Raw genomic sequence first — 14,650 nt, 5'->3', positions numbered from 1 at the left:
AGAAGCAGGCATGTCTTGTGCACTCCAGGGGAGGATGTAATTTAATCCTGGTGAAACATACAAGTTTGTGTAGCATATTTTTTATCTTTTCTAAATAAAGCATAAGGTATTAATAAGTGGTACAGTGCACTACTATATTAGTTTCTTAGTAGCTGCCAATTTAAATCTTAATAGTGTTACTAATTCCAATTTACGCAAATTAAATTCACTCATTTGGTTTACTGGCTACCTCAACCCTGATACAGTGCCATGTAAGTTCAGGTGGTACATGCAATATGCCTGGCTCAAATCTGTGAGACAAATGGGAAGTTCATGAACACATGGGTCACGCAAGCTTTTAAAAGAACTCAACTTGGCAAACTCTTAATTAAATTTTATTAGGAAAATGTAAGTTAAAAAGTTTAAAAGGCTGTTATGAACATTTAGAATGGGATTCCCAGATGAACTTTATATAAACAGAGAAGTATTAAACAGCATCCAAATTAAAATTTAACATTCATTTTAAAATTGGTAGCCCAAGAAAAATCCCTTATTTTACTAGAATACATAGTGTTCATCCTGCAAAACACTTACCATCTTTCCAGAAAAGATTAAGAAACATTGTTACATTATTGGGAAACAGTGAACTGAGTTGTCATTTATACATTCTCACTTTACTGGAAAGTATAATTAACACAATTCCATAACTTATAGCAAATCAGTACTGACTTTTTTCCTGAAGTCATGCAATCACTAGAGCACAAACAGCAAGAGACCACTTGTATTTACACTGATTAGTTTAAGATTAACATCTTAAAACGCTGTGTACATTGCCATCATTTAAAGTGCAAACAATGAATGCTGAATTCTCCTCTCAGAAGGCATAACTGGTATGAAGGGAAGCTGAAATACTGCCATGAGTGGTTATACAACTAACCAGGAAGCTGGCAGTTTATTCGTAGCCCTGTGTTTTAGTGTAATACTTTCCATTGCTTATTACCAGCCAAACATGTATTCCATAGCTTTAGATACAATACTTTCATCTTTCCTTGGGGTTTGTCTGTCAGAAACCACCTAGAAGAAACAGAAAACACTTGGTCAGCCAGCATGCATTCATTCTATTGACACACCCGAGCCCTTAGAATTACTATGACTGTAAAGCTGGGCATCTATTGGTCTCAACACAAATTCAACTTCTTGGAATGAACAGATGAGGTAAGAAGCTGGCCTTCTTAAAAAAAAAAGTCATTCTGAAAGCCTATCCATCTGTCAAAAAGCTATGTAGGCAAGTTTGAAAAAAACTGCCTTGACAAGTGGGAAAGGAGCAAAGTACAGGTGGAGATGAAAAATGAGTTACGTCTAGAACGATGTGCTGATGTCCCCACTACTCAGTACAGAAACTACAAACATGCATTCAGTGTGTCTTTTCGCTTGGTTGTTTCTGTTGCAGTTTACCTTGAGAAAGTCAAGAAAAATACAAATTCCTTTTTTGGAAATCTGCTTAAGTATTTTGTAACCTTTGTCGCTCTCTACCCTCTCAGAATACCTGATAGTCACTAGTGGAAGCTTTATATGCTGTTGCAAGAGGTCTCATTGTAGAAATCCTTGGAGTACTTGCAGGCTGCATCAGTGTGCCTAAGGTTTTTGTCGGTGGCGTGAAGACTGAAGACATGGAGGATGCAGAGCCTCTGTCAAAACTTTCCATCACACTCTTGAAAGAGAGGGGGAAATAGGCTATTTAAATGTCAATAAACTGTAAGCAAATACTAGGTGCATATCAGTTTAATTCCAGTTAATGCAGTAACTGGATTTGATCTGACAAAAAGTAATAACCCAGTAGCTCAAGTTGGACCAGGACTCTAATAAAGTTGCCATTATGTATTCAATGAAGAGTATGTAAGATATTTACAGACAGTGTACCAGACACTGAACTACCAGTACATGTTCTACAATGAACATTAATGCACAGAGCAGCAGTAAGAAAAATGCTCATTTAAAAGAACTGAATGATGCTAGTATAAGCTAGTGGTGAACTAATGATTTACTAGCCTTCGAGATAACATCATGACCAAATCTGAAAACAGTACAGACAACAACATGATTTTAGTGATTTATAAATAAACTAAAAGCAAGTCTCAACAAGCTTGTAGTGGGTCCAATTTTGGGTGTTAAATACCTAAATGTTATGATTCAAACCTGGGTAGTGTCAACTCAACCCTTCATCCTTCCATGAGTCTACTGCCAAACAATCCTGGGTTATCTGTAGAGTTAGTGATCCGATGGCTTTTTCCAGAACAGAGGTTTATATTTTGTCTTTCCAAAGATTTTTTTTTTCCTCCTTTTATTTTTTGATTCTGCAACACAAGACAAGCTTCTTGACAGCCAGCCCATTAGAGCTGGGGCAAGAATAGGTCTCAGTCCTGTTTAGAGGATTTTCTGAGCAGAATCGTTCGTTCGCCTACTCCCATTCAGTTGTATTTCCCCAGTCCTACAGTATTCCTGCTCATCCCTCACCCCCTTTAATCTGGTATGTAGGTTAACTCTTCGCTTTAGATGGTTTACAGCCACACTTGAACCCCATTACATCTGACAGCACAGTCAGCTCAAGCAAGTATATAGATAAGACTGCCAAGATAGCCAGAGTGCTGCAGGAATTGACATTTAAACAGGTAGGCGTGCTTTCCTCTTAGTGTAGAGGAGACAATTACAAAGTGTGTCTGTACTGTTTTGGATGGGGATATATATAGTTGCCAAAGTATATATGCTAGCCAAAGACTCAAAAAGAATAGTAAAAAAAAAAAATGTTAAGTACATCAGAAGCAGGAAGCCTGCTAAACAACTAGTGGGGCCACTGGATGATCCAGATGCTAAAGCAGCGCTCAAGGACAATAAGGCCATTGTGGAGAAACTAAATGAATTCTTTGCATCGGTCTTCATGGCTGAGGATATGAGGGAGATTCCCAAACCTGAGCCATTCTTTTTAGGTGACAAATCAGAGGAACTGTCCCAGATTGAGGTATCATTTAGCGAAGGTTTTGGAACAAACTGATAAACTAAAAAGTTGTAAGTCACCAGGACCAAATGGTATTCACCCAAGAGTACTGAAGGAACTCAAATGTGAAATTGCAGAACTACTAAATGTAGTAGTTAGTAACCAGCAAAGTGTTAATCCTAGTGAATCAAATTCCAACTCGGGTAAATGCATTCTACTCAGCTACATTTCCCCTGCAGTTTTAGATGAATTAATATACCCACTTCACAGCCTTAAGTGTGGTGTAACACTGCTGTACACCGTTCTAGTTTCCATGTTAAGTACTCAGATAACAAAGGACTCTACTACTGCAAATTACTGATGTATGCCACCTGATTTAACATATGAACCCTAACCCCCCCCCCCCACCCATCTACATGCTTCTGGAAAAGAAAAAGCAAGGAAGAGACCAAAACAAAGATGCCTTGTAATTTAATTTGTCATTCCAAACAGAATGGATGGCTAACTTACTTTATCTATACAAGGCTTGACTCCGATCATGATAGATTCACCAAAAATCCTTCCGTCTTTGCTTAAGGCTTTCCGGGCTTGCAGTTTGGACTGATACCGAATATGCATCCAGTTTCCTGTATTGGACATCTGTCTCGGTTTTGGTTGGAAGTAGTGAAATTTAGTATTTGAAGAATGAACAAATTACCATATGTTTTTAGGAGATAGTCAACATAAGACTTACCACATGCTTTAATATGTTTCCATACTGTGCAAACTGTAGTAGAATATAGGAAGCAGATGCTTGAGGAAACCTGAAAGCAACAGACAAGATACTCAAAATGCTGTTCAGTGAGAAACTATTATAAAACACACCAAATATTCTATAATGTTTTGCTGAAATATATATCCTTGGCAGAATTCCCAAAAGTACATCATCAGCCGAACTGTTCTGAAACAGTATTTAAGATAACAGAATGTTCTAGATCTTATTGGCTCATCATCATCTACACTTTTGCATGAAGAGAATGATGTGCAGATTTCCTAAGGAAGCCACTTTACTGTTTAGCAGATGTATTCACTTGCTGTCTCCTGGCTTTGAGGATCGAGTCCTGTGATTGCTAGTACTCCAACACAATGTCCTACTGCTGCTTCTTTCTGGCCTTGCACTCCCCACTCTCACCCACTTCCTAAGAAGCAAGTTAAATTTCAGTGTACTGTAGTGTAGAAAATTAAAGTAATTAAAACTCATACATCACTGAATACTATATGTATAGTTTGTACATCTATATGTACTGGTACTCAAACAGAATAGCCAAATAAGGACTTTGCCATTAGATTTCTTAGAAAAATGCTGCAGATCACTCACCCAAATACAGTTACCCAGGTATCATCGAGATGGTCTTCTGAGGTTAAAGAATCCCCTTGAGTGTAGAAAGGATCCAGCTGAGCAGGAGACAGTGTAGTCTTTCTGGGCTGTCCAATACTTGCAGGACTAAATACACCTGTGGCTGTTAAATTGAAATAGGATTGGTTTCAATAAATTGCTATTGTAACTAAGCTAGTCAGAGTAGTGTAGAAAGCTAGGCACCTAAGAGTATAAATTTGATATCAAGATTATTTTAGTAGGAAAAATTAGGTGATTTATTTTCATAAACACAGTAGAACAACATTAACTCACGCTTCAGACTAGTGAAATTTGAAAACACGTTGCTAAGCTCTGTGACTGAGCTACTTACCACACCTTCGTTGGCTGCTGCTAGAAATGGGGCCAAATCCTGATCCTGCATCTACTGTGCAGAGGCTACTGTGGGAACAAAGAACCCAGCAGAAAGCTTTACAAGACGCCGCTGGGTTCATACAAGGAAATGAGGAGGCTTTAGAATGGTGGCACCAAGTCTCATCCTCCATAGTATTGCTTAAAAGCAGCCACTTCTGCCTCTGTGTTCAATACAGCAGAAGGAGTTCTACCGCATAGTTCTTGTTCTGGCTGCAGTATTGTAACAACAAACAAGGCAGTACTTTCCTGCTCACATTTATCGCCTGCAAGCGGAAAGAATGCTACTTATTTGCAAGGCAAATTTACAAAAAAAGTGAAAGAGTTCAGACAGAGTTGGCCCTCTACCATGCTAACAGAAGTATAGCAAGCAATTTGACAGGATGTCTACCTGTTCCAGGGGTTGCTGGCATAGTTCCAACCAATGGACTCTGCGTTACAGAATAGCTGGGCTGCATTAAAATACAGAAAAGTAACAAATCATAGTTGCAGGTACATACTGACTATGAAAAGAAAAGACCAGTTTTCAACCCAATTGTTAAAAATCAGGAGAAAAGGTTAAATTTTTGCCCCAATATCAATTTAAACCAAATATTCTTCTGCTTGCAGCTAGTGAAACAATTGTGCAAACCCATTAAGCGGATCCTAACATGCTATAATTCATATAACCTAGTAAATTCCTTGTATATCCAAATAACCCTCAATTGGTAGATAATGAATGAATGTTTATCCTTGTGGAATAAAGTGCAATTGACTACAGGTCTTCTGACTAAGTATCTAACTCCTATTCTTTTACACAGTGAACTCCCCTAGTAACTATTTCACATTGGGGAAACATTGTGAATAGTACACTGCTTATAAATTTGTTCATAAGGCAGTTGCCATCTAGACAGCAACCAATTATCATAAAATAGGGACATTTATGCACACCACAGATTGAGGGGCCTCTGAACTACTCAAGTAAAAGTCAGCTCTCCTATAAACAGCGATGTTTTGCTAAGAATGAATAAGTATTTTGCATCTATACCCAAAGACCTTTCATTATTTTGAAGAGTTAAGTAAACATAACTCACTGCAACAGCTTAATAAATATTCACAAAACATATCAAATGAGAGGCCTCACTTGTGTCTATCAGTTCTTTAAGTTAGTATGTCCCCTTCCCTTCACTCAGTTGTAAGCTTCGGCAACATCTGTGGTATGACGAGAACACTCAGTTGGATTACCGACCCCTGAATGACTTTTACCCTATGCTAGCTATTCTCTTCTTTACCCTCTTCCAAATTGAAAGAGAGGATTCAGAAGTTTGACATTTCCTTTTGAGACACCTAGTTTTTTAAGTAAGGGCTTCAACAATGCACTTTCAACATTAAAGGCAGCATGTTTTTTCTTAAATACAAAATATGATTAAGAAAACAGAAGTACTTTTAAATTTAACAGGCGCTATTAACTATAGTGAAAGAACTGGTATGCATTCTGGGAAGTCTCCAGCCCTTCAGTCTACATTAGTGGCTTCTCCCCTTCATAAAATAACTTATTTTCAATTTAAGATCCTTATGCCAGAAAACATGCCTATGTTCTATGCAGAATCAAGTACAAATCAATAGAGTTAAGTCAGTTCTCTTTAACAGAAGAGTTTTCTAGTGAAAGTATTTGCTCTCTTATTACGAATCAAGAGGCTGAGTGACAGGTTACTGAATTGACCTTCCAGAAATCTTACTTCTGGCCTGTTGATGATGGCCTACTTCAGAAACTGAAAGTTTAACCAGGCATTTCACTCAATAGAATTTAACTGAAAAGCATGAAGATGACTTGCTATTGCTGGCAGTGCCCCATTGCTGCGACAGAATGCTGCCATCTCATTTATGCTAATTTTTTGTTGCATTATTGATACCCAAAAAAAATTAGAAATATTTTGTCTTCCTGTATTTTAAGTCTTAATTAAAGTGTGACAAACATGTAAAGATATGTAACTTCTGGTCTGATGGAAGACACGTGACTGTTTTGTTTCAAGAGAAATTCCTTGATTTCATATTTCACCTTCCAAAGTCATATGGAGGAAGAGAGAAAAAACTAAAGGAGATACATGCTAATATTGCAGTGCTTGTCTGTCAGATTAAGGTAACCAGACTAAAGTGAAAATTGAGTTAAGTTAAGATTCAGGAGCTGAAGCCCCTCACTAACCAGAGCATGAGAGGCATTAAACACTGAAATAAAAATTGTATGAATCAAATGCCTGCACTCAACCTGGGAAGTAAAGACATTCACTACCTAAGTTAACTCAAGTTTCAGTTTAGCTTTGCAACTAACCTTTAAGATTACCACTTACTGGTTTTCTTGAGGTTAGAGGTGTAGATCCAAGTCCTGGACTAGATAATTCATCATATATACTTCTAACAGGGGGAGCACCACTTTTATCCTTATGTGTAGGAACTACTGGTTGTGGAGGAGATCCACCTGCAACGGAAAGGAGCAAGTAGAAAGCCTATCATTTCCATTTACTCCACCAGATTAATTTTGAAACTCTAGCCTTTTGACATTCAAACACTTAGCAATCATCTGATCACAGACTGTCCAGTTAGTTTAATTGTCCGCCCCACCCCTCCCTCGACACCTAATTTCTGTAAATTAAGAACAGACTGTTCAACCACTTGTACACTTGTTTCAGAATCGGCTAGATCAAAGGGCCAGATTTTGACACTATCACTCACTCTGAGTAGCACTAACTCCTTCAGTTGTCCCATTGAAGTAAATGGGGCATTTTACAGAGTACTACTCAACATGAGGAAGGATATCAAAACCCAGTCCCTAATAATTACCCAATGGTCTTCCAGTGGCAATGCATTTGCTGCTTATAACATTTAAAGTTATACAGAACACAGCATGAAAAAAATACTGTATGGCACAACACTACAGCAATAGGGGAATATATCCAATAACTACAAAGATTATATGACACGAGTTTTGATTACTACTATCCACTCACAGAAAGTGAAGTGACTTTAAATTGTGAGTTCTGTTTTGCATTTCTGTGGACATTGTCAGAGTGTGGTCTATGTACTTTGTCAGAAAAATAGTATTAATGTACAAGTGTTAATATTAAGCTCGTAATACAAACATCCCAACCCTAATTTGTCACTTGGTTTCATTGTTGATGCTTGGACAACATATGAAATGCTAGATGCCTAATGTATCTGGATATAGTACAATAGCAGGATTTGAGGACTGTTTGCACTAAGATTACCATAGTATGAATGTACAACAGGATAATCACAGATTTTTTTTATTTTTTTTTAAATAGTCATGAACTACACTACCTAAAGACGTAAGACTACTCTCTAGGATCAGTTTATAACAACTGCACTGATTTTTGCAATGTCAAAGTTAGAGGAACTTCTAAACCGAAGGCGGCACTCGAGCTGATTTTAAGTGGCACTCACACTGCCCGGGTCCTGGCCACCGGTCCAGGGGACGCTGTATTTTAATTTAAAATAAAGCTTCTTAAACATTTTGAAAACCTTATTTACTTTAAATACAACAATAGTTTAGTTATATATTATAGACTTATAGAAAGAGACCTTCTAAAAATGTTAAAATGTATTACCGGCACACGAAACCTTAAATTAGAGTGAATAAATGAAGACTCGGCACTTCTGAAAGGTTGCCGACCCCTGTTCTAAACCCATCTAACCCAAATCATTTAGATGTTCCTTTTCATTTTCTAATTTCTCATGTTATTTAACAACTATATTTCCAGTTACCTCTTGCTGTTTTATGGCAGAGTAACAATGTAGTATTCGCAACAGTCATTTTATGTTAACCAACTGCACTACAGCATGAAACAGAACACATCATGAGAGCTTAATCAACAACAAAGGGCCACGGGAGATTAAGACATCTATATGAGTAATCATCAAGGATTTTGAAATGTTTAACTGCATGCACACCTTACCTATCTCATTATCATTGCTCAAATTATCTCTTCCCTCCAATTGGTAACATTTGTGTTAGGTCATAAATTAGACTGTAAGCTCTTTGGGGCAAAGACTAACTGCCTATGAATTTATACAGCATCAACCAAAACAGGACCACAAATCTGACTGGAGCCTCTGGGTGCCACCACAACACACGGATATAGTAAGAGCAGCTCAAGAAATTAAACTGATTTAAAGAACCTTGATGCACCCAAGAGAACATTTACATGGGCATGCTCAAGAGAATAGCTGTGCATGTGGAACTCGGTAAGTCAATAATATCTAAACTAAACTTCTATTGCTATCCAATTCAAATATATTTCTCAATCCTGCACTACAAGACTCCCTATGAATGAATTATTTGTGAGCTGCAGAAAGCAGTGGGTATATCTATACATCAATTGAGGGGTTTGATGAGGTGTGTTCCCTCAACAGATAGCCAGCCACGCATGCTCTGAGGACATCAGGCAGGATTGTACTTGGGCAGCTAGTTCAAGACTCTGCTTGTACTGTTGCAGCCACCTTTTTTTTTTTTTAGGTGCTTGTTCAAGCAGAGCTAGCACATATACATCTACCTGAGCTGGGAATCACACTTCCCAGCTTCTGGTTAGACATACTCCGAAAGTCCTCCAATCATTTATACTTTAATAGCTCAAAATGTCCAGAAGTTGCTATAAAGAACAAATTAATGCCTCCAGATTACTCATCTCTTAAATTAACCCAAATTTAAGATGACATGTTCAATCTTGCCCCATTTTGGGTCTTCCAGTTAGACTATCTGATGGCTTGCCTCCAACCATCCCTCAAGACTTAGATGGAAGCCCTACTTTCACTGTCTTGTTGGGTGTCAAATTTGTGGCAATTTATTCTCTATTGCAGTAACTCCTAATTTTGGAGGATTAAATTAAATCTACATTGTTATTCTAAATTTGTTTTGGTAATTTTCTGAAGAGTTTGTATTTTAAGAAAATCAGGAGCCCCAAGTCCTTAACAGACAATGCAACATAAACTGCTGAAATTTCTATTTATGAACACTTTAAAAAAGCTAATCAATTAGTTCATTAGCTGAAAGTTACAGCACATTTCAGTCCAAAGTGATATTTAGACCAGTTATACTGAAATATTGACACAATAGCTCAAAGGGGACAGAACATGTCAGTACTGCATTCTGCACCTTTAACCCCCTCCTCCATAATGGAACCTTTGCCCAGTGGCACTAGCGTGCTACTCACACTATACCCATGCAGTTGATTCAGTGAAACAAATATTTCCTACTTCATCTGGGACATTGAATACATTGATTTAGAGATGTAGAAGCTGGTAAGTGTGTCTAAGGAAGGAAGAAAAGCTGACATAGTATTGCATTCCTCTGGGTAAGAGCAGAGAGAGGGGTAAAGCCTCTTCCACCCACCCAGATGTCAGGATGGAGAACAGAATCATACAATTTTCCCAGTAGCCAGGAGGGAAAACAGTAGATATACATTACTCACTACATGCCTATGTAATCAGTAATGCCTATGTAATCAATAATTTTCCCATATATGCCCAATTTAACTTGACAGCCTTCATCTAATGGAGCTAACAGGCACCTCACAAAAACAAACAGTCAGAGACCCCGACATATTCTGAAAAGGATTTTTAGTTCTTCCCCAATGACAGTTTTATCTATGTACAATTTCTCAAGCAGATTTACTAGTAATGTCTTCCTTAAAAATATAGTATTTTAAAATCAAGAGTTTCCAAAAGCTTCATTTTATTTGTGCTAGCACAACAGATCACTGCTTTGATCAAACAACTTCCCAACTAGCAGAGCAGCTACTTTTACCAGCAATCTACCTGTGGGAAACCAAACTCCCTTTAGTATAGATTGAATTAGGGATGTAAACAATATAATTTTAATTGTTTAACTGGTTAACCAGTTAACCGAGGCCGCTCCAGCTGGCCCAGCTCTGGCCAGCCTGACGTAGGCAGTAGAACTACCTTTTTGACTGCATGATGGTGCCATCTGTAAGAAGCCTGCTTAAGGTCTTGATCACTCATACCTGGTCTGCAATTAAAATTTAGGTTAACATAGCTATGGTGCTTAGTGTTGTGATAAATCCACCTCCAATGCTGACCGGCATAGTTACCTAACCTCTGGTGATGGAGATGCTTCCATCAACCTAGCTACTGTCACTTGGAGAGATGGTGTTCCTAAAACTACAGAAAATCCGTGTCACTGTAAGCGGTGTCTACACTACCACAGCATGCCAGCATAGCCATAGCTATATCACTGTAGTCCCCACAGTGTAGACATACTTAAAGGAGTATGGGAAAAAGTGAACTAACTGACAGCTGAGCATCTTGATTTACTGGAATCTTCTAGAACAAATACTCTATGTATATCTTTACTTGTGTACCACACCATCAATCCACATGACTGTTTACAATGTACATTAAAACAAGATAAATATATGGTTACTTTCCTGAAGATTTTACACTCTAAACAAATTTACAGAAATTAAAAAGGGAATATGGGAGGGAGCATCCACTCATTAAACCTCCTTCCTCAGAGGAAAGATCCTCAGCCATGTAAGCCTCTCCCTTAAACAAAAGTATCATACCTATTAACACTTTCCACAACACTTCCCCCACCTTCAACAAAGCAAACAACCAACCCTCATTAAATACTTGTGTAAATAAACCCCCACTTTTTTCTTTTCTGAAAGTCAAGCTAATTCCATTTCTTCATCCTCTAATAAGATTTTTGCTACTCTAGCTGGCTGAGCATTGAAAACTCCTACTCCTAGAAAGGCTTCAGATGTTTGTCAAATCAGTTATTGGGTTTTTTTGGATAATGTACCCTCTGACCAGGAAAGCAAATTTGATCATACTTTGCTAGAGCTATTTATGCCAGCAGTATACTATTTCATATCGACAAAAATCCCTATGTGCTATAATTTTTATTTCTCAAGTTGCTTTCACTTTACCAGTTACATTAATTAGCACTTTAAAATATTTGACCATTTATGACCACTTAACTGACCAATTATTTTTGACAAGTCAAATGTCCAACCTCAGATTGAACCTATGCCAGCAGAAACTCACATTATACTTCTTGAGGAAATTTTGTTAGATTGAAACAGTCATAGTTAAATCACCATGAAACTTGTTCAAAACTTATTTGCAATAATTGGCTATTCAAATTAATTTGAGTATGTCTAGGGCCATCTTTAGCAACTACAGTTTGGAAAATGATGGAGACTCAAATTTGTAACAAAAAATCACTGGACTGGTAAATCAAAGCTAGCCTTTTTTTAAATAAAAAAAATACACAGCTACTTCTACAAAAGGCTTCATAGTAAAATGTATTCACCTGTAAGTAAAGGAGACCTCATTTCCATCACACCAACAGAAGGGCCACTTAAAGAGCGAGGTTGTGGAGTCATTGGAGCTGGTAAATCGCCCATTAAAAATCCAGGTAGGAACTGAGCACCAGCTCCTGGCTTTGGAGAGGTGGGGGAACCAAGAGTCATTGGTTCAGCTCCTGTATTAGTAAAACAAAATTTAAGAATCTAGAAATGTTCGTGATTCAACATACCGCAGTTCCTAAGGATAAAGAATTTGTCTGATGGAAAATTACAAGAAAGTTAAAATTAGTTCTGTGAAATTGATATGAAAGAACTTTCCTCATTACGGATTTACTTTTATAATCAGAAACAATACCAGCTAAACCTGCATGTTCAGTGACCATAGCAGCTGTTATTTCTTATCACTTTAAAGAAATAATAAGCAACTTTACATATTACTTTCCTCCTGCTCCTCGTTTCATTTTGCAGCACAGAGCGCTCACACTGCAGGGAGGGACCCAGGAACTTCCAGGGCCTAATGCCAGCCCCGCTCCCGGCCTCGGTGCGTCGCCCGGCCCAGTCACGTCACTGCACAAGAGACAGTCGCTGGGGGCCGGCGCTGCTGTAGCTTGTGTGCAGCTTCCAGCCACGAGGGAAGCGCTCCTCGGCGCTGCGATCCCGCAGCCACGATGGGACCTGCCCAGGCCAGCCCCGCAGCCGCTCTCGCACCGGGGAGCCACAGGCGCTGCCAGGCCTGTAGGCAGCCGCACGGCAGCGCTAAACGCCGGGACACGGGAGAGCCGGTGCGGCCTTGCGATACCGTCACGGGCCAGGCGGAGAGCGCGGCCGGGGCCGTGCAGCGCCGCACACGGCGGGGAGCCAGGCCGCTGACACGCCGGCCCCTCCCCGGCCGCGACTTGCCCCGCACCACCCGCCGCGGTAACAGCCGGAGCCGCCCCCAGCCCCGCGACACCCTGTTTACCGGCCGGCGGCAGCTCCAGGGCGAAGGCGGCCATCACGCTGAGGGCCCGGAACCGCGGGAAACAATAGCAGCAGCCACCGCCGCCGCGGCGAACACTTTCAAATAGAGCGGAAATTCGGCCCGCCGCGGGGCGCGCTAGGTGCGTCACTTCCTGCCGTGCCCAGCAGCCATCTTGGGGAGCGTGACGTAGGGGCAGGAAGAGGCGTGGTGACGGTGGCGCGCTCAGACATTCGCCTCGTCCCTAGCCACGCCCCTATCCCTGCCTCTGCCTCGTGCCCTGCCCTGACCCTGGCCCCTCGGCCGCGTTACACCGGCGAGATGCCCCCTGCTCCGAGGTGGTGAGACCCAGCTCGCCCCCATCACCCCTTGAAACTGTACCACACCCAACAACCACCCCATGGCCACCGTGAGACTGTACCACACCCAACAACCACCCCATGGCCACCGTGAGACTACCACACCCAACCACCACCCCATCGCCACCGTGAGACTGTACCACACCCAACAACCACCCCATCGCCACCGTGAGACTGTACCACACCCAACAACCACCACATGGCCACCGTGAGACTGTACCACACCCAACCACCACCCCATGGCCACCGTGAGATTGTACCACACCCAACAACCACCCCATCGCCACCGTGAGACTGTACCACACCCAACAACCACCCCATCGCCACCGTGAGACTGTACCACACCCAACAACCACCCCATGGCCACCGTGAGACTGTACCACACCCAACAACCACCCCATGGCCACCGTGAGACTGTACCACACCCAACAACCACCCCATGGCCACCGTGAGACTGTACCACACCCAACAACCACCCCATGGCCACCGTGAGACTGTACCACACCCAACAACCACCCCATCGCCACCGTGAGACTGTACCACACCCAACAACCACCACATGGCCACCGTGAGACTGTAGCACACCCAACAACCACCCAGGGGCGGCTCCAGGCCCCAGCACGCCAAGCACGTGCTTGGGGCGGCATGCCGCGGGGGGGCGCTCTGCCAGTTGCTGGGAGGGCGGCAGGCGGCTCTGGTGGACCTCCCGCAGGTGTCCCTGCGGAGGGTCCTCTGGTCCCGCAGCTCCGGTGGAGCATCCGCAGGCACGCCTGCGGGAGGTCCACCGGAGCCGCGGGACCGGCAACCAGCAGAGCGCCCCCCCGTGGTGTGCCACCGTGCTTGGGGCGGCAAAATGGCTAGAGCCACCCCTGCAACCACCCCATGGCCACCGTGAGACTGTACCACACCCAACAACCACCCCATCGCCACCGTGAGACTGTACCACACCCAACAACCACCCCATGGCCACCGTGAGACTGTACCACACCCAACCACCACCCCATGGCCACCGTGAGACTGTACCACACCCAACCACCACCCCATGGCCACCGTGAGACTGTACCACACCCAACAACCACCCCATCGCCACCGTGAGACTGTACCACACCCAACAACCACCCCATGGCCACCGTGAGACTGTACCACACCCAACAACCACCCCATGGCCACCGTGAGACTGTACCACACCCAACAACCACCCCATCGCCACCGTGAGACTGTACCACACCCAACAACCACCCCATGGCCGTGAGACTGTACCACACCCAACAACCA

The 14,650-nt window shown here is 41.8% G+C and overlaps 1 protein-coding gene across 4 annotated transcripts; it reads right to left on the bottom strand.

Moving 5' to 3' along the window:
• Nucleotides 1-358: 358 nt before the first annotated feature.
• Nucleotides 359-13,203, bottom strand: NUP35 (nucleoporin 35). Of its 4 annotated transcripts, XM_044978445.1 has the most exons (10): nucleotides 13,020-13,195; nucleotides 12,202-12,234; nucleotides 12,064-12,141; nucleotides 7,064-7,191; nucleotides 5,128-5,188; nucleotides 4,329-4,470; nucleotides 3,705-3,774; nucleotides 3,482-3,610; nucleotides 1,526-1,690; nucleotides 359-1,053 (listed from the first exon to the last, which is right to left on the bottom strand). In XM_044978445.1, exons 1-10 carry the CDS (start codon nucleotides 13,051-13,053, stop codon nucleotides 976-978), a joined length of 918 nt encoding a protein of 305 aa, XP_044834380.1. In that variant the 5' UTR covers nucleotides 13,054-13,195; the 3' UTR covers nucleotides 359-975. The 4 variants fall into 4 exon arrangements, with proteins under 4 accessions (XP_044834380.1, XP_044834379.1, XP_044834382.1 ...); XM_044978444.1 differs by having other exon boundaries at nucleotides 12,064-12,234; XM_044978446.1 differs by lacking the exon at nucleotides 359-1,053 and adding an exon at nucleotides 2,176-2,333 and having other exon boundaries at nucleotides 1,561-1,690; nucleotides 12,064-12,234; nucleotides 13,020-13,203.
• Nucleotides 13,204-14,650: the final 1,447 nt, after the last annotated feature.

The sequence above is a fragment of the Mauremys mutica genome, chromosome 10, assembly GCF_020497125.1.
Source record: "Mauremys mutica isolate MM-2020 ecotype Southern chromosome 10, ASM2049712v1, whole genome shotgun sequence".
Lineage (NCBI taxonomy): Eukaryota > Metazoa > Chordata > Testudines > Geoemydidae > Mauremys > Mauremys mutica.
Note: the sequence above shows the minus strand (reverse complement) of the source record. Positions and strands in the feature narration are given on the sequence as shown.

Bases quoted from the DNA above. Each gene is read 5' to 3' on its own strand.
- NUP35 (XM_044978444.1), bottom strand. From the start codon at position 13,053: ATGGCCGCCTTCGCCCTGGAGCTGCCGCCGGCCG. The intron at 3,775-4,328 runs GTGAGTGATCTG...TGTTGCTTTCAG, and splicing joins ACCTGGGTAACTGTATTTGG to GTTTCCTCAAGCATCTGCTT. The intron at 1,054-1,525 runs GTATTCTGAGAG...TGTTTCTTCTAG, and splicing joins CTTCCACTAGTGACTATCAG to GTGGTTTCTGACAGACAAAC.